Source organism: Salmo trutta, chromosome 25 (genome assembly GCF_901001165.1).
Source record: "Salmo trutta chromosome 25, fSalTru1.1, whole genome shotgun sequence".
In the NCBI taxonomy this organism is placed as follows: Eukaryota; Metazoa; Chordata; class Actinopteri; order Salmoniformes; family Salmonidae; genus Salmo; species Salmo trutta.
The window spans coordinates 23,040,107-23,067,791 of record NC_042981.1 but is presented as its reverse complement, the minus strand read 5'-3'; the positions used below and the strand labels follow the sequence as shown (position 1 = coordinate 23,067,791).

Genomic DNA, 27,685 nt, shown 5'->3' with positions numbered 1-27,685 from the left:
GAAACAATGTTTTGTCCATTTTAAATCCGCAGGCAACCCAAATCTTTATAGAGTGGACTTTATAACACATTTTATAAGATACATGCATTTCTAATCTTTTTTGGTGATACAAAGCACAAGACAGCGTTCACTTGTAGCCTATTTTAAAACTGATTCCAAATGCTGATAAATGGGGCACAACCATGGAAATAGAATCCATTGATTCTATTTATATGGGCATAAGGTAATGTTGTAAACGCTTTGCGACATACCGTAGGGCGTTTCGTCAAGATGGCGGCCTTCTGTGTCAATGCTTAACTTTTTAGGTAGTGTTTTGCGGAATATTTACAATACTTTATAGGATATCTCAAAGGGAATAAGTATCAAATGAAGTAGGGTGATAACCCAGCATTATACTCAGGACATACGTGGCGCCGTAATGTAAAGAACTTAAATAAATATGACATTGTCGCCAGCGAGGATGACACCCATCATAACGTGACAGGTGTTGCTAACATGATATATTGTAAATATGGATAGCTAGCTAGATATCTACTTTAGTAACTTAATTTAATTGCCTGCCATTGTTTAGTTTATTTGTTTAATCGACTTATTCTAGCTTGTGCTAAGCTTTGATCGAAAACTCAAGGGTTTGCTTTACCCTTGTTTCAACTTGAATTAGTAAAAAACCTTCAGCTGTAAAGATGACAGTAATTTGGTTTCGACTCTCATGTATCGGTTTGTTAAACCGTGGACAGAGGAACATAAGTATTTTCTCCAACGCAACGCTTTCTAATTTGAATAAAGTGGTCTCGGATGCAGAGAAAATCGTGGGTTATCCGACCTTCTTCATGAAACTGCGCTGAGTGATGAACTTAAGTAATGTAGCAATGCACTTGAGGAAACTGGTTGGAACAAAACACCCGTTACTCAGCACTGCAAGGTATGGTTTACACACAAACATATAGTATTGCAAATTATATTACATCATGTTTGTAATGCAAGTATTTACATACACAATTTCATCATGCACAAACAATGTAACTCTGTTGGCTATCTGTGGTTTTAGAAGACTTGATTCTGTCAGTTATGACTGTGACGTCAATCACCATCTTCCCAACAATAACTTCTGATCAAGCTGATCCAACCAACTTCTGCCTCCTCGACTGACCAGGTCACCCCCACAACAATGCTCCAAAATGTAGGAACAGTAGAGGGCCTGTTTTCTTTTCACATAGGCTTATAGCAGCTGGCACCATATGCCATCAGGCCAGTTCAGTTCCCTTTAAGTGACTCAAGCCATGCTGCAGTTAACCAGGGTATCAGTCTGTTTGTGCCATCATGACACTCCTTGCCATGGGAGTTGACATGATGGCACAAACAGATCTGGTACCAGGCTATGCCTCAGTTTGCAATGTGAGAAGAAAATAGACCCATCCACATTGGGTGCACCTACTGTTGGTCAAATTAGGTTGTATTTAGATTTACTGAGGAAAACCCTGGGTTTCTGGCCCCTCAGTACAGGCTACACTATAGGCTATGTACAAGGGTTAAAGTTCTCCGTCTTATGGATTCTGGAGAGGTCATTTTTAAGATCAGTGTAGAGGGGGGGCTGGCTTGAAGATGACAGCCTTATACAGTTACAAATATATTTATTTTCTCTTTTACGCTGTGTGCACTGAACTGAGATGCATGATTGTTGATGACACTCCGCTGTTCAGATGAAGGGAATGAAACAGTCTCTAATGCACACCACAGTAGCGCTCAACCCAGACAGTGCTGTGTAGGCTACTGTAGCTGTTGGCAAAGTAATTCAAAGCCTATAATTTATCACTCAGGATGATACTTTCCAGTGCTACTATTTTTGCCATGGAATGTTGTTATTAAAACAGCCCCATAGTAGAGTAGTTTACCTATTTACCTAGTCGGCTTGTTATTGTGTGTTCTGTGTGAGATAAATACGCCTCTCGAGGTGCGTACAAGTGGCTCTCGGAAACGTATTCTGACAAGCAGTCAATGCACAACAATTCTTAAAGCACGACTGCCTTTAAAAAGCAATGAATCCCTTTGAAAAGGGCCTATGTGGCATCGATAGGAGTCAGAAACAGTTATTCTAGTGTCAAAATGTACTACAAAGTGTAAATAGGATCATGTTGGTCATAAAGTCAGTCTCGTCTAAAAGGGAGTTTGGAACATCCGTGCGTCACAACGGGTAAATGAAGGTTGGGTTTTGATTTGACGATATACATTTGCCCACTAACATGGGGTGAACAGCTGCGGTAATTGCTCTCTATCCAATAACATAGACCATGAGACAGACCTGCCCAGTAGACTTTGTTTACATAAGACATGTCACACATTTTTTTACTTGAGAAATACTGCACTAAACACCTTAGTTAGATGTAAAATTGCCAAACTAAACATCCTTGGCAAAAACATAACTCATGAAATCTGTAAAAAATGTTTATCGTAGATTCATTCTGGAGATTTTGTGAAGTGAAATAGGATTCCGCATCAACAGTGTTTCATGGGGGACAAACATCATTAACCAAACGCGGAATCGGTCAGGAAACACACCTCCAAGACTGAAATCTAGTTTTTCTAATGAACAACAGAAAAATACACGTGCCAATTGGAGTGTTCAGTGGCTCTTTAATGCAATTGCAGGAAAATACATTTCGTTAAATATATTTTGAAAGCAGTTTTGGCCTTTGTTTAAAAAAAGAGCGGGATCCTGGTTTTATGTTGTTACCGTGTTTATTTCTCTACTCCTTCAATTGTGTGGAATCATTTTACAAATGCAGTTTACAACCTGAATTTCAAGCAGGGTTTAGGAACAGCTGCGGAACAGTTTGTCATGGGATTTTCTTGTTGTTGCTTTAACCGCTGGTGTGTCAAAGATGCTGTTATTGAGAGCAAGTGTGATGACTGGATGGTTGTCACAGCTTAAGCCCCATAATTAACCATCCTTATGTCTCAGACAAGTTTTAATTTGTTGTTATTTTGTAAGCTGTTTCATGATTTGTACCGCTCCCTGAGAAAGATGCTGGTGTCTTCTCTTGTTTGTTTTTTTTAGCTGTAGAGGACTGAGCTGAGTAGAGCGTCTACCCTCTTGTGGCTTGTATTGGCAATTCAATTGTCTCCTCTCCTTGGGCAGTGCCTACTGGTATTGTCAACAAAGTAATGTGTAGACTAGTGACCTCAGACAAATAGTCATCCAGTAAATGTAAGCAAAAGAAAAGCCTGGAAAAAAAACAGCCTACACTAAATCAAATGGAGGATTGACATAAGAAAATAAGAGATTGTTTCAGATGATGCAATGGAAACCAAAATAATACAATTAGTGTGATTTTCCTTCAGAGAATTCTAGCCTACTAAAAGGTTGAAGCAAAAGAAACACATTCAAAATGTCTAATTTCAATGATAAGTTCCATGGAATCTGTGCTGTGCAGATTATGTTAGGGCCAAGTGCTGTCAAGAACTAGATTTGTCTGTTTGATACAATGGGTGTACAAAACATTAGGAACACCTGCGCTTTCCATGATATAGACTGACCAGGTGAAAGCTATGATCCCTTATTGATGTCACCTGTTAAATCCACTTCAATTAGTGTAGATGAAGTGGAGAAGACAGGTTAAAATGGATTTTTAAGCCATTTCATTGAGATATGAATTGTGTGTGTACCATTTAGAGGGTGAATGGGAAGACAAAAGGTTTAAGTGCCTTTGAATGGGGTGGTAGTAGGTGCCGGGCGCACCAGTTTGAGTGTGTCAAGAACTTCAACGCTGCTGGGTTTTTCACACTCAACATTTTCCTGTGTGTATCAAGAATGGTCCACCACCCAAAGGACATCCAGCCAACTTGACACAACTGTGGGAAGCATTGGAGTCAATATGGGCCAGCATCCCTGTGGAACACTTTCGACACCTTGTAGAGTCCATACCCCGACGAATTAAGGCTGTTCTGAGGGGTAAAGGGGGTGCAGCTCAATATTAGAAAGGTGTTTCTAAAGTTTTGTAAACTCAGTGTATATATTTCCAAACTCAGGTTGGAGTAATACTGTGAAATTGTGAAAATTATGATAATGCCCTTTTAGTGTAAGAGCTTTTTGAAAAGACCGGTGGTAAATCACCAGGCGGTAAATTTGTTATTAGACCAATAAGAAAGACTTCCAAACCTCTCTGCCAATAACAGATAGTTTTCAATTTTCCCGTCCCCACTCATACCACTCCCAGACAGTCCTAACAAAATTCTTGCTTGAGAAATTTCTCTTTGCTAAGAAGCCATTTTTGTTTATTTTAGTCCTTTTATTTGAAAACAATCAAAGGTATTTAATTGTTACCCAGAAATTATTTTATATTAAGATAAAAAACAGCTGCTTTGTTCATTTAAATGCTCAACCCCAAATGAGTGTGTAACACGAGCAGGCAGTGTGACATGAACTCATCTAAACATTTGACCTTGGTGTTCCCTTTTCCTTTCATTCTTAAAAAATTCAGTTCAGCTAAGTCTGGAGTTAGTGGCAATGCAGAACAGAGGAACTTTCACTTTGTTGCAGGGAAAGACCTTGACCCAGTTTGACTTCTCTGCAAGTGGCTTCCATTGTTTTCAACTGAGTTTTTGTCATCACATGTAGGAGTTCAGGAAATATTTAGAGGTAGATGCCAAATCCTATTTTGTACACTAAGGAGTTTATCCAATTGCTACCCTCAAGTGATTGTGTTCTCAATTAAGAAAATGGTTATTGATGCTTTGCCCCAAAAATGGTCTAACTACATGTGATACATTTTAAGAGCTGTGCAGTACTAGGTCTATGTACTAGACCAACAGATAAGATTCAGAGAGCGCTGTAGTAGTGCTACCCATTAAAATGACATTGACCCATCTCTCTTTCTCTCTCCCTCTTTCCCAGCACTCATTCTGTTAAATTTTGGAATAAACTTAGCACTTAGTTCAAATGGATTGATTACAAAGCCTCATAGCTGAATTTTTCTTAATTAGCCCTTTAAGCATCTACCCTCCCACCACCACAACAAAGGTATTGCAGGTGAAGAAATCTTATTTTTTTACCTCTAAACTATCAGCCAGATAGTTAGTTACCCTTCAGTGCCATCTCTCTTCAGTTGGGATGAATGGCTCCTCACTATAAGAAAGAAGCAAATGGACAGGGAATGATAAAGAGAGTGCAGGAATCCTGCCATGCACACAAGTGTGTTGGAAACCATATAGCCCAAGGGTGTAATAACCTATACACCTACATCTGATATGACAATTTATTTCAGTGTTGTAGCGCAGGGACAAAGTGGACCTCTGACAGTCTTACTCCTCACCGTCATCTTTGGTTGGCTGGCTTGTATTTCCTACTGTCTCCGTCCAAGACGCTGTGCAGATCAAAATATCCTCAATAGCAGACAGGCAGACACTTGTGGAGTTGTGTTTCGGTCTTCCCTTTCCTTTCATTCTTAAAAAATTCAGCTCAGCTAACTTTGCCCAAAGTCTGGAGTTACAGAGTGTGGCAATGCAGGACAGAGGAACTTTCACTTTGTAGCAGGGAAAGACCTTGACCCAGTTTGACTTTTCTCTTCCATTGTTTTCCACTGAGATTTTGTCGTCACATGTAGGAGTTCATGAAATAGTTAGAGGTAGATGCCAAATCCTATTTTGTACACTGAGGATTTCATCCAAATGTTAACCTCAAGTGATTGTGTTCTCACAAAAAAAATGGTTATTGATGCTTTGCCCCAAAAATGGTCTAACTACATGTGATACATTTTAAGAGCTGTGCAGTACTAGGTCTATGTACTAGACCAACAGATAAGATTCAGAGAGCGCTGTAGTAGTGCTACCCATTAAAATGACATTGACCCATCTCTCTTTCTCGCTCCCTCTTTCCCAGCCCCACCCTTTTGCAGGAAGGTGGTTATGATTGATTGATGTGCCATGGTGTGGCGACTGGCATGAATATTAATCAACTGCCATCTTCAGGCTGCAGACCTGGCCAGTCTCGCCACAGGCAGACAACATTTTTGGTGTGGTTGCTGTTCTTTCAATTGAAAGCTATAGGAATTTCAGTGTAATTTCACGCCTCATGTCAGTTTTTACATCTCAATAAATATTGTTTGGTTACCTAGGGCTTGATGTAGGAGACATTTTAGAAACCTGGCAAAAGTGTACTGAATTTTGTTGAGGTTAACCTAGGCTACAGGCTGTTATTTTTGTTACAATTATGAACACAGAAAAGTATCAGATGACAACTTGTTTCATGTGATATTTTTCCTTAGGTTCCACTGAGATAGGGATTTAACAGATAAAATTAGACCTGTCAGTTTCCGTACTTATCTATTGCACTTACCGTATCTCCCATCTTCCTTTTTATATCTCTCTATTCCCCTCTCCCTGCCCATCTCTCCCTCTCTCTCCCCATCCTTTTCTCTCTTGTTCTGTTCCTCCGCCTCTCTTTCTTCTATTCTTTCTTCCTCTGCCTCTCGCACTTTCCCTTCATTCTCTGTCTCTTTCGTCCTCTCCTTTGCCTCTTTCTCTCCCCGGTTGGTGTCTGGGTGGGTGGTGCTCGGTGTCTACTCGGGGCTCTAACGAGAGTGTGATTCATGGCATAGGGGGCTCCCTGGGGACAGGATTAGATGTTCTCTGTCTAACCGCTCCCTCGGGACCACAGTTATTTTATCTTCACAGTGGCCAGCCCACCACTAGAGCCTTGCAGCTCTGCTTGAATTGTGTGTGTGGCCCCGTTCTGCTGGCAAACAATGTGTTGTGCCACAGCTGATCAATATGGTTCGGTCTTTAATTAATCATTAGTCTCTTGTCTAAGCTTGCTTGTTTAAAGCTACACTCTGAGATGTATTAATTATTTACTATAAAAGGGTGGGTTCCACCAACAAAAATGCAAGCAATGGAGAAATATTCCAAGGTGCATTCCATGACATGAATTTTCACAAACAGAACATTTTTTGTTTTTCCCTCACCTCCCTTCATAGCTGTGCTCTCAGGTTGACGCTTTCCCCTAGCAATTAAAAAAAAAGGTTGTCTGGCAATTCAGCTACTGAAAATGTTTATCAAATTCTGATGTCTTGAAGGTATGCTCATTGAATATAAAGCCCTCCACCACTTCTCTGACAATGCAGTTGAATTAATTATGATTTTGAAAGGCAGTTGTCTCCATGAGTGTGCTGACCTTTCTCTGTGTCACCCCATGAAGCAGCAATTAGCCATTTTGTTTGCTTAGCATTGATGCGAGGGAATGAAGGGATTTTTGGGGCGCCCCTGGAGAGAGGCGTTGAAAGCTACACACATCCTCATTAATATAGTGTCGCACCACCTCTCATTTCCATACAATTACTGGGAATTTTCTTTGTCCTCGTTAAGAGGCTGCTTACTTAGCCTGTAATTCCACGCCAGTTCTCTGCTTGCCATAATGGATTTTGGGATGATGAAAATACCTATGTTTTGTTTTTACTCCTGAAGGACATTTTATTTAAATGTGTGGGAAAGATGAAATATCATACATGAAATGGAACATTTTGGCAAATTCAAGATGTGGCCCAAGGCATGCCTGTTTTATGTCAATCTTCAAATGTATTTTCTGTGTATGAAAAGAGCATATCTCCACAAATGTATAAACCCTTACCCAACAATAAATGCCTGATTGATGCCTGGCCCTCTTCTCAGGGGCTTCATCTATGACCGCAGAAACAACCTTCAGATGAGAGGCCTGGTGGTCCTGTTGATGTCCCAGCCAGCACACAGCCTCAGACCTCCTGCCCCAGGACATGGTCCGCAGCATCTACCACAGGTAAACACGCCTCATGTTCCTGCATAGCTTTCTTTCCTTGTCTCCTTTCCTTCATTACCACTGACTTGGTGAAAAGACGGGAAAATACTTTTCATTGCTCCTGATCTGACAGCACCCACACACACCAGCTCCAATTTGTCCTTTTTTCCGATGACAACATTCACTTATTCACTCAAACGCAAGCACACCGCACACATACAGAATGTTGCCCAGAACATGGAATTTTGTGTGAGATTACTCTACAACCATGCCAAGTGGTTACCAGAAGTCGCTGTTGTGTTTGGCAGGTGGTACACCGGGTGTCTGAATGGCCTTTTTCTTGCTCCTAGCTGGCAAGCAGCACTGCCTCAACTATAGCTTCAGTGGAGAAGTCTGTCAAGCAGGACGGGAGGGGGGGCTAGTGTGGAGTGGCTGTAATGAATATGCTTACAGTCTGACTTATCAAGTTATCGACCCTCCATACGATTAGGGCTCCAGCTATTGAAATAACCAACAATTCAAAGTAAACAAAAGCAATACATCAGCTACTTCAGGATCCCCATACTGCAAAATGTTGCATCCAGTTTCATGAGGATTGTGTCTTCTACTCAAATCACGTTTTGTCACATGCGCCGAATACAACAAGTGTAGACTTTACTGTTAAATGTTTGTTTACGAGCCCTTTCCCAACAATGCAGAGTTAAAAAGTATGAAAAATGAGCAGAAATGGTAACACAATAAAATAACAATAACGAGACTATATACAAGGAGTCCCAGTACCGAGTCAATGTGCAGGGGTACGAGGTAATATGTACATGTCGGTATGGGTAAAAGTGACTAGGCAATCAGGATAGATAATAAACAGAGTATCAGCAGCGTATGTGAAGAGATGCATGTGTGTGTGAGCATATGTAGTATGTTGGAATGTCAGTGTAGTATGTGTGAGTGGGGGGGTAAAGTCCAGTGAGTGTGCATAGAGCCGGTGATGTGTCATGATGATTAACTATATTACATCATACTCCCTGTCCTTTGTATTTCTGTCTGACCCTCTCTCTCTCTGACACTTTCTCTCACCCTTCTCCTTTCTCTCTTCCCCCTGCCCCTCTCTGCCCCTCTCGCTCTCACTTTGTCTCGACCCCTCTCCTCTATTGAAGGAATGTGGGCTCATTAGCACCTGGGCCAGAGCACTGATGGGGGGATTGATTTATACCTCCAGGGGAATTTTCTCCTCCCTCCTGACAGACAGCATTTGTAAAATGTCTCCCACTCCAGTGCCCAGTACTGATGGCTCACCAGGGAACTCAGCATAGAGAGAGGGCCAGAGCTGTATGGAATCAGAGAGATGGAGAGATGGACAGAGAGAAAGGGAGACAGACATAAACAGACAGACACAGAAGACAAAACAGCCAGATACCCAGAGACAAAACAGACAGATACACAGCTGTATTGCGGACCCTGTAGAGAGAGGAAAATGGAACAGAACACTCAGGACAAGGGGCGTGTTAGGGGCGGGAACGCCTCAGCAAGATGGCATGAGTTGCTATGCAACCGGCTGCCGAAGCTATTTATACACAAGTCCCCTTCTCCCCTTTTTCCTCCCCTGGCTCCAACGCTGCTTATCATGAGTTGTAGATCTGAGGCAGAGACTTCGAGGCTTCTTTAGGGGTCCTAGTGTGGGGTGGGAAGGGTGTCTGTTGAAGGAGTGGTGGTGGGAAGGGTGTCTGTTGAAGGAGTGGTGGTGGGAAGGGTGTCTGTTGAAGGAGTGGTGGTGGGAAGGGTGTCTGTTGAAGGAGTGGTGGTGGGAAGGGTGTCTGTTGGAGGAGTGGTGGTGGGAAGGGTGTCTGTTGGAGGAGTGGTGGTGGGAAGGGTGTCTGTTGAAGGAGTGGTGGTGGGAAGGGTGTCTGTTGAAGGAGTGGTGGTGGGAAGGGTGTCTGTTGAAGGAGTGGTGGTGGGAAGGGTGTCTGTTGGAGGAGTGGTGGTGGGAAGGGTGTCTGTTGAAGGAGTGGTGGTGGGAAGGGTGTCTGTTGGAGGAGTGGTGGTGGGAAGGGTGTCTGTTGAAGGAGTGGTGGTGGGAAGGGTGTCTGTTGGAGGAGTGGTGGTGGGAAGGGTGTCTGTTGAAGGAGTGGTGGTGGGAAGGGTGTCTGTTGGAGGAGTGGTGGTGGGAAGGGTGTCTGTTGAAGGAGTGGTGGTGGGAAGGGTGTCTGTTGAAGGAGTGGTGGTGGGAAGGGTGTCTGTTGGAGGAGTGGTGGTGGGAAGGGTGTCTGTTGAAGGAGTGGTGGTGGGAAGGGTGTCTGTTGGAGGAGTGGTGGTGGGAAGGGTGTCTGTTGAAGGTGGTGGTGGTGGAAAGGGTGTCTGTTGGAGGAGGGGAGGTGGTGGTGGGAAGGGTGTCTGTTGGAGGAGGAGGGGTGGTGGTGGGAAGGGTGTCTGTTGGAGGAGGAGGGGTGGTGGTGGGAAGGGTGTCTGTTGGAGGAGGAGGAGGTGGGGTGGTGGTGGTGGGAAGGGTGTCTGTTGGAGGAGGAGGGGTGGTGGTGGGAAGGGTGTCTGTTGGAGGAGGAGGGGTGGTGGTGGGAAGGGTGTCTGTTGGAGGAGGAGGAGTGGTGGTGGGAAGGGTGTCTGTTGAAGGTGGTGGTGGTGGGAAGGGTGTCTGTTGGAGGAGGAGGGGTGGTGGTGGGAAGGGTGTCTGTTGGAGGAGGAGGAGGGGTGGTGGTGGTGGGAAGGGTGTCTGTTGGAGGAGGGTTGGTGGTGGGAAGGGTGTCTGTTGGAGGAGGAGGAGGGGTGGTGGTGGTGGGAAGGGTGTCTGTTGGAGGAGGAGGGTTGGTGGTGGGAAGGGTGTCTGTTGGAGGAGGAGGAGGGGTGGTGGTGGTGGGAAGGGTGTCTGTTGGAGTAGTGGTGGTGGTGGGAAGGGTGTCTGTTGGAGTGGTGGTGGTGGGAAGGGTGTCTGTTGGAGTAGTGGTGGTGGTGGTGGGAAGGGTGTCTGTTGGAGGAGGGGGGATGGTGGTGGGAAGGATGTCTGTTGGAGGAGGAGGGGTGGTGGTGGGAAGGGTGTCTGTTGGAGGAGGAGGAGGGGTGGTGGTGGGAAGGGTGTCTGTTGGAGGAGGGGGGTGGTGGTGGGAAGGGTGTCTGTTGGAGGAGGAGGAGTGGTGGTGGGAAGGGTGACTGTTGGAGGGGTGGTGGTGGGAAGGGTGTCTGTTGGAGGAGGAGGAGTGGTGGTGGGAAGGGTGTCTGTTGGAGGAGGAGGAGGAGGAGTGGTGGTGGGAAGGGTGTCTGTTGGAGGAGGAGGAGTGGTGGTGGGAAGGGTGTCTGTTGGAGGAGTGGTGGTGGGAAGGGTGTCTGTTGGAGTAGGGGTGGTGGGAAGGGTGTCTGTTGGAGTGGTGGTGGTGGGAAGGGTGTCTGTTGGAGGAGGGGGGATGGTGGTGGGAAGGGTGTCTGTTGGAGGAGGGGTGGTGGTGGGAAGGGTGTCTGTTGGAGTGGTGGTGGTGGGTAGGGTGTCTGTTGGAGGAGGAGGGGTGGTGGTGGGAAGGGTGTCTGTTGGAGGAGGGGGGTGGTGGTGGGAAGGGTGTCTGTTGGAGGAGGAGGAGGAGTGGTGGTGGGAAGGGTGTCTGTTGGAGGAGGAGGAGGAGTGGTGGTGGGAAGGGTGTCTGTTGGAGTAGTGGTGGTGGTGGGAAGGGTGTCTGTTGGAGGAGGAGGAGTGGTGGTGGGAAGGGTGTCTGTTGGAGGAGGAGGGGTGGTGGTGGGAAGGGTGTCTGTTGGAGGAGGAGGAGTGGTGGTGGGAAGGGTGTCTGTTGGAGGAGGAGGAGGAGGAGGAGGAGTGGTGGTGGGAAGGGTGTCTGTTGGAGGAGGAGGAGTGGTGGTGGGAAGGGTGTCTGTTGGAGGAGGAGGAGGAGGAGTGGTGGTGGGAAGGGTGTCTGTTGGAGGAGGAGGGGTGGTGGTGGGAAGGGTGTCTGTTGGAGGAGGAGGAGTGGTGGTGGGAAGGGTGTCTGTTGGAGGAGGAGGAATGGTGGTGGGAAGGGTGTCTGTCGGAATAGCTGCCAGTGCCAACATTATTTTTATTATTTAGCTGCATTTGTACAGGATGTACTCAATACCCTGCTTTATACTTTTGCTGCAGTAGCAATACGCTCAGTATTTGTCTAAGATTTGCTAAGATTTGTACCCAGGTTAAGATTTGATGTAAGTAGTGTGGCCAGATAAATTAATCAACTGCATTGAATGTTGAATCGATGAATCAAATGTTAAATTAGCCTAAATGTTGAGAACAATTTATGTATGTAATTTTCATCCCTAACTTGTAGTCTGTTAAAACGTCTACACTGACACATTTTAATCCTGTGTGTTAATATCATCACTGCAGCGGCAGGGATTGAAATTAAAGACATTGTCAAAGAGAGGCCAAATGTACTACTCTTCACAGAAGGGGGACAATGGGTATGATTGAGCAGAGAAATAAAGGACATTATAGCAATTTAATAATAACTCTCTCTGAGCAACTGTAGAACATGTCTGGCAGCAGGTAATTACAAGGCATGCATGTCTACAGTGTATTATGGGCAGGAACAACTAGAATTGACAGATGACTGGATTTGAAATGTCTTATCAGGACTGTTTCACACCATCTGAAAGATGGCCCGAAAGTGTCCATCAGGCACCCATCCCTGGCTCCCTCCACAGACTGACCCCCCCCTCTGTATGTCTGTCTTGCCCTGGCAGGCTCAGCCCATATGGAGGGGGGATCTAATTATCCCCCAGCAAAGACTGAATCAACGTTTGATTATAGCCTCCCTCTGACCACGTTCAAAGACTCCATTCAAAAACAATTTGCATGTCTTTTCTCTGGTAATCAAGAATAGCCGTTATTTCTAATGACTATAATGGCATTTAGTAAAGGCTTATTTTTCCTCAATAATGAAAAACGTTATTTTTAAAATGTATTTTAAAGATGCGTTCAGGAAGATTGAAAATTACCTCGTTTTTTTTTTTTTAAACCCACCGTTTTGGACTCGACGCGTCAATGCGTGGCTCATACATGCATAATAAACCATCTGCAGTCCTATCCCAGCGGTTGAAAGGCACAGAATCCTTACGTTCTTATTACCTGCCATCATTTAGTGCACGAGATACGCGCTCGTTCATGTCCTTTAGTGAGCGCGCTCTGAAGCGAGATTGCCTGGCTACGTGACTTTAACATTTAGTTATTTAGACAACAACGAAAATACAGAGAATAAATATATCGATCAAATCCATGCAACCTAAGTTTGAAATGTTTAAGTTAGATCTGTTAGACCTCGGTTGTAGTTTAATTTCTCTATTTCAATAGACTACATTTCTCTCTTTCAATAGACTACATTTCTCCCGAATAGTGTTGAGCGATTAACCGAATTGAATGCGTTTTTTCGGTTATTAAACAACTAATTGACGGACTTTGAATTCCATTGAGTTCGTTTTAGTGAGCCCAACGCACCGTTTCTCTAGAGATAAATCAAATCATTGCAGTTGATTGCCAGCGATCATCATTAATCAGGTAGACACTAGGGCTATATTACATGACTTTGAAGGAGTAAGTCATTTGAGGCAAACATATTGTAGGTAGGTTATAACTTTTCCATTGTATAAATTACATTATCGCAATAGATTGCTTGCCATACTAGTCTGTACAGCAATGGGAATTAGCCACAACCATGTTTAAGGGCGGGGCTGGGCAGGTTACTTTCTAAATGTAATAGATTGTTATTAGTTACCTGTCCAAAATTCTAATCAGTAACGTAACTTTTGGATTACCCAAACTGAGTAATGTAATCTGATTACATTCAGTCACTTTTAGATTACTTTCCCCTTAAGAGGCATTAAAATAAGACAAAAATGTATTTTACCAATTGAACAACATCTATTGCAGGATAAATCAATGTTAAAGTTTACATAGCTGGCCATATATGGATGTTAAATTTTACTTTATGGGTTGGTTATGTAGGTGTCTTTTAACCCATCGCTTTCTACTACATATAATAATATGATTAAATTATCTTTACATTAAAAACCAAAGTCTGTCAGAATTCCAGTCATTCCAATAAATGTTATACCCATTGGTCTTCAAGAATAGGACTTGGAAATATGGAAGTATAGATTTAGCCAAATTGTTTTACCTGAGCATAACCCCAAAACTAAGGACTTATTAGCCAGCCCTACTCTGTTTATGATTTTGTTTTCTAGGACTGATTGGGCTCATTGATTCGAGTTCAAAAATAAATGCTGCACTCATGGAATGGCATGCTTTGGAGCACTACTGAAAAGTGCTTTTTACATGTGAAAAATGAATGCCATACAGTGAGGGGAAAAAAGTATTTGATCCCCTGCTGATTTTGTACGTTTGCCCACTTACAAAGAAATGATCAGTCTATAATTTTAATGGTAGGTTTATTTGAACAGTGAGAGACAGAATAACAACAAAAAAATCCAGAAAAACACATGTCAAAAATGTTGTTATAAAAGGATTTGCATTATAATGAGGGAAATAACTATTTGACCCCTCTGCAAAACATGACTTAGTACTTGGTGGCAAAACCCTTGTTGGCAATCAGAGGTCAGACGTTTCTTGTAGTTGGCCACCAGGTTTGCACACATCTCAGGAGGGATTTTGTCCCACTCCTCTTTGCAGATCTTCTCCAAGTCATTAAGGTTTTGAGGCTGACGTTTGGCAACCCGAACCTTCAGCTCCCTCCAGATTTTCTATGGGATTAAGGTCTGGAGACTGGCTAGGCCACTCCAGGTCCTTAATGTGCTTCTTCTTGAGCCACTCCTTTGTTGCCTTGGCCGTGTGTTTTGGTCATTGTCATGCTGGAATGCCCATCCGCGACCCATTTTCAATGCCCTGGCTGAGGGAAGGAGGTTCTCACCCAAGATTTGACAGTACATGGCCCCGTCAAATGATGCGGTGAAGTTGTCCTGTCCCCTTAGCAGAAAAACACCCCCAAAGCATAATGTTTCCACCTCCATGTTTGACGGTGGAGATGGTGTTGTTGGGGTCATAGGCAGCATTCCTCCTCCTCCAAACACGGCGAGTTGAGTTGATGCCAAAGAGCTCCATTTTGGTCTCATCTGACCACAACACTTTCACCAGTTGTCCTCTGAATCATTCAGATGTTCATTGGCAAACTTCAGACGGGCATGTATATGTATTCTTGAGCAGGGGGACCTTGCGGGCGCTGCAGGATTTCAGTCCTTCACGGCGTAGTGTGTTACCAATTGTTTTCTTGGTGACTATGGTCCCAGCTGCCTTGAGATCATTGACAAGATCCTCCCATGTAGTTCTGGGCTGATTCCTCACCGTTCTCATGATCATTGCAACCCCACGAGGTGAGATCTTGCATGGAGCCCCAGGCCGAGAGATATTGACAGTTCTTTTGTGTTTCTTCCATTTGCGAATAATCGCACCAAATGTTGTCACCTTCTCACCAAGCTGCTTGGCGATGGTCTTGTAGCCCATTCCAGCCTTGTGTAGGTCTACAATCTAGTCCCTGATATCATTGGAGAGCTTTTTGGTCTTGGCCATGGTGGAGAGTTTGGAATCTGATTGATTGATTGCTTCTGTGGACAGGTGTCTTTTTTTACAGGTAACAAGCTGCGGTTAGGAGCACTCCCTTTAAGAGTGTGCTCCTAATCTCAGCTCGTTACCTGTATAAAAGACACCTGGGAGCCAGAAATCTTTCTGATTGAGAGGGGGTCAAATACTTATTTCCCTCATTAAAATGCAAATCAATTTATAACATTTTTGACATGCGTTTTTCTGGATATTTTTGTTATTCTGTCTCTCACTGTTCAAATAAACCTACCATTAAAATTAGACTGATCTTTTCTTTATCAGTGGGCAAACGTACAAAATCAGCAGGGGATCAAATACTTTTTTCCCCCACTGTATACTGCATTTGCTATAGGCCTATTGTTTACCTTTTTGTTGGTGACACTTTGATATCTTGATAATATGCAGCTGTTTAAAGGGCAAATCCACAGCTGAAAACTGTTGTTCTGATTAAAGAAGCAATACAACTGTCCTTTAGACTAGTTGAGTATCTGGAGCATCAGCATTTATGGGTTTGATTACAGGCTCAAAATGGCCAGAAACAATGAACTTTCATCTGAAACTCGTCAGTATATTCTTGCTCTGAGAAATGAAGGCTATTCCATGCGAGAATTTGCCAAGAAACTGAAGATCTCGTACAACGCTGTGTACTACTCCCTTAAGAGCAAACTGGCGCTAACCAGAATAGAAAGAGTGGGAGGCCCCGGTGCACAACTGAGCAAGAGGACAAGTACATTAGAGTGTCTAGTTTGAGAAACAGACGCCTCACAAGTCCTCAACTGGCAGATTCATTAAATAATACCTGCAAAACACCAGTCTCAATGTCAACAGTGAAGAGGTGACACTGGGATGCTGGCCTTCCAGGCAGAGTTCCTCTGTCCAGTGTCTGTGTTCTTTTGCCCATCTTAATATTTTCTTTTTATTGGCCAGTCTGAAATATATTGCTTTTTCTTTGCAACTCTGCCTAGAAGGCCAGCATCCCGGATACGCCTTTTCACTGTTACCGTTGAGACTGGTGTTTTGTTTGTACTGTTTAATAAAGCTGCCAGTTAAACAAATGAAAATATATTTGACATTCTTCAAAGTAGCCACCCTTTGCCTTGAAGACAGCTTTGCACACTCTTGGCATTATCTTAACCAGCTTCATGAGGTAGTCACCTAGAATGCATTTCAATTATTCAATCAACAGCATTGTTAAAAGTTAATTTGTGGAATTTCTTTCCTTCTCAAAGCGTTTGAGTCAGTTGTGTTGTGACAAGGTAGGGGTGGTATACAGAAGATAGCTCTATTTGGTAAAAGACCAAGTCTATATTATGGCAAGAACAGCTCAAATAAGCAAATAGAAATGACAGTCCATTACTTTAAGACCTGAAGGTCAGTCAATCTGGAAAATTCAAGAACTTTTAGTGTCTTCAAGTGCAGTCGCAAAAAACATCAAGTGCTATGATGAAACTGGCTCTCATGAGGACCGCCACAGGAAAGGAAGATGCAGAGTTACCTCTGCTGCAGAGGATAAGTTCTTTAGAGTTACCATCCTCGGAAATTGCAGCCCAAATAAATGCTTCACAGAGTTTAAGTAACCGACACATCTCAAAATCAACTGTTCAGAGGAGACTGTGTGAATCAGGCCTTCATGGTCGAATTACTGCAAAGAAACCACTACTAAAGGACACCAATAAGAAGAAGAGACTTGCTTGGGCCAAGAAACACGAGCAATGGACATTAGACCGGTGGAAATATGTCCTTTTAATCTGATGAGTCCAAATTTGAGATTTTGGGTTCCAATCGCTATGTCTTTGTGAGACGCAGAGTAGGGGAACAGATGTTCTCCACATGTGTGGTTCCCACCGTGAAGCGGTGGGAGGTGTGATGGTGTTGGGGGTGCTTTGCTGGTGACACTGTCAGTGATTTATTTAGAATTCAAGGCACACTTAACCAGCATGGCTACCACAGCATTCTGCAGCGATATGCCATCTGATTTGCGCTTAGTGGGACTATCATTTGTTTTTCAACAGGACATCAGGTGACCTGGCCTCCACAATTCCCCGACCTCATCCCAATTGAGATGGTTTGGGATGAGTTGGACCGCAGAGTGAAGGAAAAGCAGCCAACAAGTGCTCAGCATATGTGGGAACACCTTCAAGACAGTTGGAAAAGCATTCCAGGTGAAGCTGGATGAGAGAATGCCAAGAGTGTGCAAAGCTGTCAAAGGCAAAGCATGGCTACTTTGAAGAATTTAAAATATAAAATATATTTTGATTTATATTTTGATTTAACTTTTTTTTGTTGATTTAACTACATGATTACATGTGTTATTTCATAGTTTTGATGTCTTCACTATTATTCTACAATGTAGAAAATAGTAAAAAATAAAATAAAACCCTTGAATGAGTAGGTGTATCTAAACCTTTGAAAAAAATTGATGTAGCAACTACAGATTGCCCCTGTAAGTCTATCAAAAGTGTGCAAGTTTGAGCATGTGTCCATTGGGCCAATGGATGCACTATGCAGCATTTGCAAGAGCGCATTTTTCACTGGCTGTCCACTGGTTTCAAAAACAATGATTGATAGGCAGCTTAAACTTTTTGAATTCAACCATTATTTGGTTCAAATAAACATTTAGATTTGTGAACAGCCATCCACAACAACCCAATCCGTAAAGCACAAATAGCTAAATGAGAGAGCAGCAGTGTGATTCCATCAATGCGCTATGTAGATATCAATAATAAGTGATATTTATCCGCCGCAATCACCTCATGTTTCAGCATAAAAATGCACGGCCCCATGTTGCAAGGATTTGTACACAATTCCTGGAAGCTGAAAATGTCCCAGCGCTTCCATGGCCTGCAAAATCACCAGACATGTCATCAATTGAGCATGTTTAGAATGCTCTGGATTGACGTGTACGACAGCGTGTTCCAGTTCCCGCCAATATTCAGCAACTTTGCAAACCATTGAAGAGGAGTTGGACAACATTTCACAGGCCTCAATCAAAAGCCTGATCAACTCTATGTGAAGGAGATGTGTCACGCTGCATGAGGCAAATGGTGGTCACACCAGATACTGACCGGTTTTCTGATCCATGCCCCTACCTTTTTTTTATTTTAAGAGATCTGTGACCAACAGATGCATGTCTGTATTCCCAGTCATGTAAAATCCATAGATTTGGCCCTAATGAATTTATTTCAATTGACTAATTTCCTTATTAACTGTAACTCAATAAAATCTTTGGAATTGTGGCATGTTGCATTTTTGTTCAGTGTATGTTTTACTGATGACAATTCGATAATGTAAATATTTCCTCCTCTGTAGCCAGAGCTCATCCACACGGCCTTCCTGGTGCATCATGGGATCGTCAACATAAAGGAGTGGACCAACTTTGATGTTCCCCTGAAGGACATGCAGTTTGGAAACAAGATGTCCGTTCTCAGTGGGGACTTCTTGCTTGCCAATGCTTGCACTGGACTGGCCCAGCTAAACTAAGGTATGAAATAGTCATCGTATAACACATTCTGTTGGAGATGGACACATTTCTTACCCTGTAGCTTTTTCGTTCTGCCTTTTAAATGTCTTCCAAAATGCAATCTGATTTCAGCCTTTTACCTGTGAGGTTTCAATAGATTGTCAGTGAGATGAAGATGATACTTGACAATGTTGAGATTGCTGCAGTACAGATACGGATATTAATGAGAATACAAACAGTATAAGCAGAGGAGTTTAAACACCACTTACATCAGCTTGCTGTGTCAAGTTTTCCTGGCCGTTGTGGATTGATCGAATCAACAAATCTATTCTCTCACTTAGGCCACTGGCAGGCAGACTGATACTCACACACACACACACACACACACACACACACACACACACACACACACACACACACACACACACACACACACACACACACACACACACACACACACACCAAATATGCTTGGGTGGGAATAATGCACCCCCATTTACACAGGTTACATTCTTTTACGTTCTTCTACTCATTCTTACTAAGCACTTCTGTAGATGGTGTTTCTGTGTGTGGGCATGGGGGTCACAGATCACTTCCAGTGCATACACTGGCAATCCTTTGCTGACAGAATGTGTCACCAACCTCAACTGTCAGAATGTGGCTGCACAAGAGGATCATAACCTATTTTCTCTCTGCTTTGCAATCTTCTAAATTCTCCCCTCAGCTCAGATTGTTCATGCTCAGACAGACAAACAGGCATTTAAAATGCCACCTAAAGACACTGTGATCATGACAATTCTGATAACAGAAGTACCCGTTTCTATAAATTTGGGCATTGTCAAAGTGATATACATAGGCATTTTTAACACCTTACATGAACATCATGGCACTCATTTGTTTTGCAGTATAATTCATATTGTCGTCTTTTCAATAATGTAATGACATTCTAGAGCTCCCCTGTTGGACATACCTACATGTGCCCCCCACTCTCCCCCTAACACTAAAATGTTCACAAGAGTTGTAAAACAAAGTCTACTTGAAATTAGTACTCACATGTGTCTAAACTATGGTCATGACACTGTCTCTTAAACAAACGGACAATGACAAATAGAGACCCCTATTCAATACTTGATAGAGAATAAAATGTTCACACTCACCAATTGCTTGATATTTTACATTTTTCAAGGATTGTTGTGTGTTACTAAGACAGACATGACTGTAGTAGCAGTCATAGCATAAGAGCTTAGAGGTGTATAAGCATTTCACATAAACCAGGGAATTTTTTAGGGGAGCAATTGATCTGGATTATGTGTTCCGGCCTTGAGAGGAATCCTAGGCCGGTATAAATGGTAAAGTGATCTTGGAGCCCAGCTCCGGTTTCTCTCCCTCACAGACCTGTCGGCAAAACACGATCTGCCTGGATTTGGGAGTAGAGTAAGGGGGAGGCGGGGGCTTATCTGATACTTTCCAAAAAAAGACTCCCCCCTCCCTTCATTTTCCTCATTCCCAGCCTAGCAAAGACAGCACATCTGGGAACACTGTAGGGGTATTGTCCTTTTGGGCCTTTTGTGAGGCTTGAGTTTCTTTAATATTTCCTAAAGGATCTGGTTACCCCGAGCGCACTATGAAGACTGATAGAGACACACTCTCAAATCATGAAAAAACCTCGACTGTAAGAGAGTACAACATATGGATGGTCTTTATCATCTACCTAGAACTGTAAATCTTTGTGCCCATACGCTGTTCTTTAGGAGCAATTGATTGTGAAAGAAGATAAAGCTGATAAACATCGTGTTTGTGATTATTTAAACTCAGTCACTGATTTGGACAATCATATAAAATAAGGTGCCTGACTGAATTTACTTTGTAGGATTAGTATCATGCGTGTGAGTGAGGGTGCTATTTAAAATGTAGTCATGGATTCCCACTGCAAGAGGGTCTGGGCAACTGCAGACAGATGACACAATATGACCTAATTTTTATTTTTTATTTTTTTACATTCATTCCACTACATGCCCACACACTTGGACCTAGTAGACTTGTGAGAATTCCTCAAAGGCGCGGGAGGGAGCTAGTGTAAAACATAACAATAAAAGTTATGAATATACAATACCGCCCAGCCACACCCTGTTGAGCAGAGTGAAGTTATATCTAAAATAAGAAGGTATCAAATTGATAATCAATTCTGAGTTGGGTTGTTGATGACAAAGAGCCCAAGCACCAGATGTCAGACCACTGCTCCAGAGCCTCATCAACCTCTCAGCCCTCATGACATTTCCTGATTTCTGCCTTGCCATCTGCCTTTCAGCTTCTCAGACTGGATACCTGATAAAGCCTCATAATACAGTTTAAACTGGGGGTCGCTATAAATAAGATTCAAATTGATAAAGCTCAGTCTGGGTGTGCTTAATAAAAACAGCAGGCAGTCCTCAGTCAGTCCACACTGGTCCGATAATGAGCTGGCAATGTGAGGAGTTAGAGCTGGTCAATTTACAACCCAGACACCCTCTTAGTCTAAACCCCATCCCCATCTCTCTTCAGAGCAATTTCAATACTACGTAAAGTACTTTCAATGGTGGTTAAGCAAAGCTTTTTTTCTTTTGCGTTTGACAGGTTGTGGAGTTGATATCGAGTGCCATTGGTGACTTGGTGCAGGGAATGTACCATGAGATCCCCAACAGTTTGGAGGTAAGACAATTTCCATACCACTACCAGGGTCACCCTAGCCAGCTATAGTTACAGGTAACTGCCAAAATAAAGGAAACGCCAACAAAGTGTCTTAATAGGGCGTTAGGCACCAGAACAGCCTCAATGCACCTTGGCACAGATTCTACAGGTGTCTGGAACTCCACAGGAGGGATGTGAAACCCTTCCTTCCATAAAATATTCAGTCGATTTGGTGTTTTGTTGATGGTGCTAGAAAACACTGTCTCAGACGCGGCTCCAGAATCTCCCATAAGTGTTCAATTGGGTTGAGATCTGGTGACTGAGACACACACACTTTAAACCACCTGTGCTCCTTTTGAGACCCCCCTTTCAAAGTCTGAGATCTCTTCTAGCCATGATAGCCAAAATAATGGGCAACTGGACATTGTTGTATACATGACCCTAAGCATGATGGGATGTTAATTGCTTAAATAACTCAGAAAACCACACCTGCTTTCAATATATTTTGTATCCCTTATTTACTCAAGTGTTTCCTTTATTTTGGCAGTTACCTGTAGTTACATGACACCATACAAACTGAGAACATTCCTAAAAAAGTCTTTCCAGGCATCCCCTACTACAGTTATGGTCATAGTAACAATTTTTTAATTTTTTTTTTTTACAAAAACTAAAACATGCATTTTACTAAATTATTAATTTGGACCAACTTTTTAGTGGGCTTAAATGAATAACACTGTTCTATCAGGTATCTGCTATTATTATGTACTGGACGCTACTGGACTGCTACTGGACGTACCTGATTATTTGTGACGGGTAGAGAGATACGGTTACACCTCACCCTTTGAAGAAGAGCTTTCCCAGCAGAACTCAGTGTTGTGTTCTACCTCAGAGGAGGTTCCAGTTTCAACCTGGGCTCTTCTCTCCTTGGAGCTTTATACTGTGTTTATAAATCACAGTTTTTAACAAAATAAATAGTTTTAGTCTACAGTTTATATTTTTCCACTGAAATGCTTGTACTGTATATTCTATGGTTGGAGCTGTTATTTGAAATGTAGATATTTGGATAAAAATGTACGTCTACATAATGGAAACAGTCATAACTGAATACATAACATTTTATGTAAACTTCTCTTCTCAGGACAATAGACTGACTGATGAAATCAACATGGTCACGTGGGAGGAGCAGACGTTCTTGTCCCATGGTGCCTTGCTGGCAAAAAGCTCTCAGGCAGCGATGGAGCTCGCCAAACATGAAAGATGCCCAAGGACTGGCTTACAAATATGGCAAGCATCTATCATTGGGCCACAAGGCAAGTATTGCAGGAAACCTGAAAGATTGGCTTTGCTGAAAGTATAGATTCATGCTGCTCCCCTTGACTTTCCTAAAAATGTGAAAATGCGAGTGAAAAGGACACAGCGGGTATTTGCAATCTACTGAGAGGTGGTGAAATGTAACATGTAAGGATCATGATTAGGTTGTCATGATTATAGACTAATGCTGTCATTCCCCCCTCTTTAGTTGAATTCTAACCTGCAGCTATTTGTAAAGAGCAGCTCAGCAGACCCAGTAACCTTCAGTTTTACCTCGGCCCCTGTGGTTTTCCACCGGCAGATCGTGGGGCAGGAGAGATGGCGTCATCAGCTGCAACAGGTACTGAACCACTTATCCTGTGCTATTACTTTTTCAGATTTTTTAATTGTTTATATAGCTACAAGGTAAATATGAATACTTCTTGAATTTTCTTTCCCATCTTTCCATGTAAACAGGCAAAAACTATTGGAAGACAAATGGACTATACAAAGGTCAGCAGAGTGAATGTACATACAGTGGATGTTTTTTATTGTGGTATGGTAGCAAGAATGTCAAAGATGCTTAGATAGTGTTGATATCCACTGTAACCAATCTCAAGTTTGACATTTCCTTCCCAAAGTCAGTTAGAGAGGAAAGGAGGGGACAAATGGGGGTGCAGGAAGAGACAACGGGGGGGAATCTCTGGTCACGTCTGAAACCAGATCGTGGGGGATTAGGTACCCAAGACTATTTGTGGAGGAGACAGAGAGACTGAGACAGTTGCATTGTCAGAGAATCTCCTTCATGAGGACACGGGGGGGGGATATGGGGAGAATGTTTCCTCCTAACTGCACCACACTTATTGTAGCTACGATCATTTTCATATAGATTAGTATTTACAATATAATAAATGTGTCCTGCTTGCCTGGGCTTTTACGCTGAAATACATATTGTGTCAAACACTAGGTGTGCTGCTCCTGTTAGTCTTAAATGTAATGCAGTTTGAACAACCATGGAAATGGTCTCAGTCAGAGCCTATTTTGGATATCTCAGCCACCTGTTGTTCAACATAGGAAGAGAAAGGGATGGACAGGACTTTCTGGGGACTAATGGAGTGTGGAGGAGACTTTGTGTTTGCTGTGTCCCCGTTTCCAAACTGAGGAGCGTGCACCCACATTAGTGCAGTGGAGCAATGCTCCCTGCCTGCTGTTTTTTAAGCGAAAGCCCACAGGGTCTTTTCAGTCCCAGAATTCATTAGGTAGAACGCCCTAAGCAAAAAGATCTCCTGACTGAGCCAGAGCAGAAGGGGGGGAAAGACACCCAAGACTACTCAGTGTGTCTGGGGGGAGGGGGAGTCTCATGACCAATGTAGTTTTGTAAAGACCACTGCACATTCCCATCCTCAGTGTTCACAATAGGATGATCATTTCAACATTTGCTTACATAAAAAAAATGCTGAAGTCATGTCCTATGGTCTCTTCCTGTAACAGCTGCGGTCCACGATCAAGTTGGAGAAAGGTGTCACCTCGATAATAGATCTGTGTCGTTACCACGGCAACAACGCTCTGGAGTCCATCCAGTGTTTCCCTTCCTCTGAGGCACGCTCAGCCTTGGAGAACATCGCTCACATTTACATTTACGTCATTTAGCAGACGCTCTTATCCAGAGCGACTTACAAATTGGTGCATTCACCTTATGATATCCAGTGGAACAACCACTTTACAATAGTACATCTATATATTTTTTTTTTAGGGGGGGGGGGTTAGAAGGATTACTTTATCCTATCCCAGGTATTCCTTAAAGAGGTGGGGTTTCAGGTGTCTCCGGAAGGTGGTGATTGACTCCGCTGTCCTGGCGTCGTGAGGGAGCTTGTTCCACCATTGGGGTGCCAGGGCAGCGAACAGTTTAGACTGGGCTGAGCGGGTACTGTGCTTCCGCAGAGGTAGGGGGGCCAGCAGGCCAGAGGTGGACGCTGTCACAAAGTTCTGACCCCCTACTCTCCTGTGGCCTCAGGACAACGTGCACAATCAATCGATGCTAGAAAAACAATCTTGGTTCCATTTAAGCTAATCAGTGAGCAGAATACTCACAACCCCCTAAGTCCTACCGGTGTTTACCGGAAATGAAACTACAGATCACACCTTTAACTCCATTTAACTGTTTGCTATTAAAACAATTCACATCCAGTCATCGTTGAGTTATTTTATTGTGTTTACTACTTTGCTCTGTCACTGCAACAGAAAACAAAAATCTAGGATGGGAAAATGTCAACTTTCGTTGGCCGTGCCACGAGGAGCACACTTGAAGCTCCACCAGCAGTAATTATTAATGAGTCCCATTCCCGTGACCTGCAGCAAATGGACAGGAAATGCAAGGGTATTGATTGGGCCGATGTGCGCTGTGGGTTGGCGCCAGGGTGGTGGCCTGTGGTTTCCCTGGCACTCTCGGCAGGGGATAGCTAAGGTGTGAAACTGGGTAGAGAACAATGTTCCCTCTAAGCATGAGATTGAACTTCGCTCAACTTTCTAGAGTTTTCCCTGTTAGTTAACACTATCAACATTTCCCTTTACTGTGGGAATTGTGATCGAATCAACACAATATTAGCCACTTTCAATGCAACATACTGAAACAAAACAAACTATGCAAGACTTAGTATGCAAAACTAACTATGCAAGAGCTTTTTTTGTAGGCTGAACGCATTGGAGTATGATTCTATTGCATTGACAGGCATGACTCAGACCGGTGAGCCTTAACCAATCAGCTGCAGTATTGCAAAGCAGACCATTTGCCATATGGATTTGTGCTATTCACTGTGAACTGGAGTGTTTTACAGCATGAGCGGTCAGGATTATTATGCTCTTGTTTTGAGATCAAAGCAAAAGCTGCATGTAGCCACGTGTGCACATTTGTTCATATTCTTTGCTAGTTAGTGAGTTATTGGCCCAGTTATACCTCATTTGTAGTCAGCAATGTGGTAGTGATTGCTTCCTACAAGATTCACAAAACCTATACATTTCTAGCCATCTTTGAAAAACAAGTCAGGTAAAGAGCTATTTTTTTGTCTTAAAGGGGCAGTGTTGTATTTTGAGACAGGCTTGAATAAGCTAAGTAGCCAATAGGCAGAGGGTAGCATCATTTGTCTGATTATCTGTAATAATGGTAGAAAGACTGTAAAAATAATGCATTTTATTTTGTAAAGTGGTTTCTAGCATCAAACATCACCTAATTTTCAGTCACCTCCTTGTCCGAAGGACAAGTGGGTGAACAGGTTAATGTCAAGCCCTGCATGTTTATGTCAAAAGTCTCATGGAATGTAGTCCTACATTGAACACCACACATTGGCTGCTACTGTAGGCTGAATGATAGAACAGCTATTTCCATGTTAAAATGTTATGTGATGCATTTTCTACATTGTTTTTTATAATAGGCCACTGGTAGGCCTACATTATGATCAAATAGCCACAGTAGCCTAAAACAGTAAATTAAAGCCGGTACAGTAGACGCGCACCGGAAGTTGCACAAGTTTGCACTCAACAGACCTGAAATTTGCTCAGTGCCGAAAAATAGAGGGAACATTGGTGGAGAAGAGTCACCACTACCATCAGTGTCTGTCTGTTACATGAGGCCTGGCCTGAAGGGCATGTGGTACAGAGGAAGGGGAAAAGACCAGGACTGCGAGGCTGATCCAGTAATGCAGAGGGAATTTTAAATAAAAATGTGCATCTCAGTCAGTGGGATGTGGGTAGTAGTTTGAGTCCACTCCTATGTTTTTGGCTCTGTTAGGTTAGCTGCAGTGTTGCCTCCATTTAGTAGGAGCATTGTGTACAAGAGCAAGCCTCTGGCCATTTATGTAATATTAATCCATGCCGTGAGCAGACAGGAGGAAAGACACATGGGAAGTTAAAGGGACATAACATAAAGAGGAGACTAGGGGAAAACTGCTTTGGGTCTTCAAATAACTAAAACAAAAGTTTTTCTTAACTGGGATTTTTTTTCTTCCTGAGAACATTTACCTGTCTTTCTTGAGATCCTTTCTACAGGCCCAGAATTACAGGTGTGGATCTCTAGTTAGAATTCGGTCCTTACAGTTTAGTGATCACTTCAAGGCAGGGAGGGAGGAAGGTTGCGGTTTAGAAGTCTCCATACAGAGTGACCGCTCCATGTACAGTATTATACATCTGAACCCCAACACTGTTATTGTTCATAGAGATGATTTTTGTGGTTTGCTATCCGTCGCACCCAGACTGCTAGGATGACAAGATGGCTGAGTTTACACAAATAACGTTGTGGAGTGGGCAGCAGGCAGCAGCTACCCCCTGTGAGTGGGTGTCTGTGTGGTGTAATTACAGATGAGGCGCAGTGGAGAGCCAGCCAGCACAGCAAAACAGATTCCATTACAGCATCCCCACATCATGCTCTTACAGACAGAGGACAATGCCACTTCAAAGTCCACAAAACAGAGACTTCAGACTTCGAGTGTCTTCAAGGGGCGGCAGGCAGCCTTGTGGTTAGAGCGTTGGGCCTGTAACCCAAAGGTTGCTAGATCGAATCCCCGAGCTGACAAGGCAAATAAGAATTTGTTCTTAACTGACTTGCCTAGTTAAAGGTAAACCCCCCCCCCAAAAAAACAAAAGGGGGCATAATCTCTACATGACACTCAAAAGAAGATGTGAGTACTCCGTGGTCTAGTCCACTAACATAACAACGTAACTGACAGGAGTGTCCCAAAATGGACACATCAATCCATTGGTTTGCCTGCATTCTACATCTAACTTTAATTGAAGATCTACCCCTTTACCTGGCATTCAGTATTCTATACTAAACAAGAATTTAAACTATAAACGCAACAATTTAAAAGATTTTATTGAGTTACAGTTCATATAAGGAATCAGTCAATTTAAATAAATCTATGGATTTCACATGACTGGG

General features: G+C 43.1%; 2 protein-coding genes and 1 pseudogene across 2 annotated transcripts in view; 2 read left to right on the top strand and 1 right to left on the bottom strand.

The window, feature by feature from the left end:
- The window catches only part of LOC115162172 (sine oculis-binding protein homolog A), a 44,425-nt gene extending 39,029 nt beyond the window's left edge, over nt 1-5,396 (bottom strand). The window contains exons 1-2 of the mRNA XM_029713217.1: nt 5,310-5,396; nt 5,050-5,122 (exon numbers count right to left, since the gene is read on the bottom strand). The gene's annotated coding sequence lies outside the window, so the exon portion shown is untranslated. The remainder of the gene's footprint in view (nt 1-5,049; nt 5,123-5,309) is intronic.
- LOC115162174 (decaprenyl-diphosphate synthase subunit 2-like) lies at nt 243-21,496 on the top strand. The gene is made up of 4 exons (XM_029713221.1): nt 243-922; nt 7,663-7,786; nt 18,648-18,819; nt 21,412-21,496. Exons 1-3 carry the CDS (start codon nt 849-851, stop codon nt 18,816-18,818), a joined length of 369 nt encoding a protein of 122 aa, XP_029569081.1. The 5' UTR covers nt 243-848; the 3' UTR covers nt 18,819; nt 21,412-21,496.
- On the top strand, nt 20,679-24,455 carry LOC115161795 (decaprenyl-diphosphate synthase subunit 2-like; annotated as a pseudogene).
- The last annotated feature ends 3,230 nt before the right edge of the window (nt 24,456-27,685 follow it).

Bases quoted from the DNA above. Each gene is read 5' to 3' on its own strand.
- LOC115162174 (XM_029713221.1), top strand. From the start codon at position 849: ATGAACTTAAGTAATGTAGCAATGCACTTGAGGAAACTGGTTGGAACA. The intron at 923-7,662 runs GTATGGTTTACA...CCCTCTTCTCAG, and splicing joins CCGTTACTCAGCACTGCAAG to GGGCTTCATCTATGACCGCA. The intron at 7,787-18,647 runs GTAAACACGCCT...CCTCCTCTGTAG, and splicing joins GTCCGCAGCATCTACCACAG to CCAGAGCTCATCCACACGGC.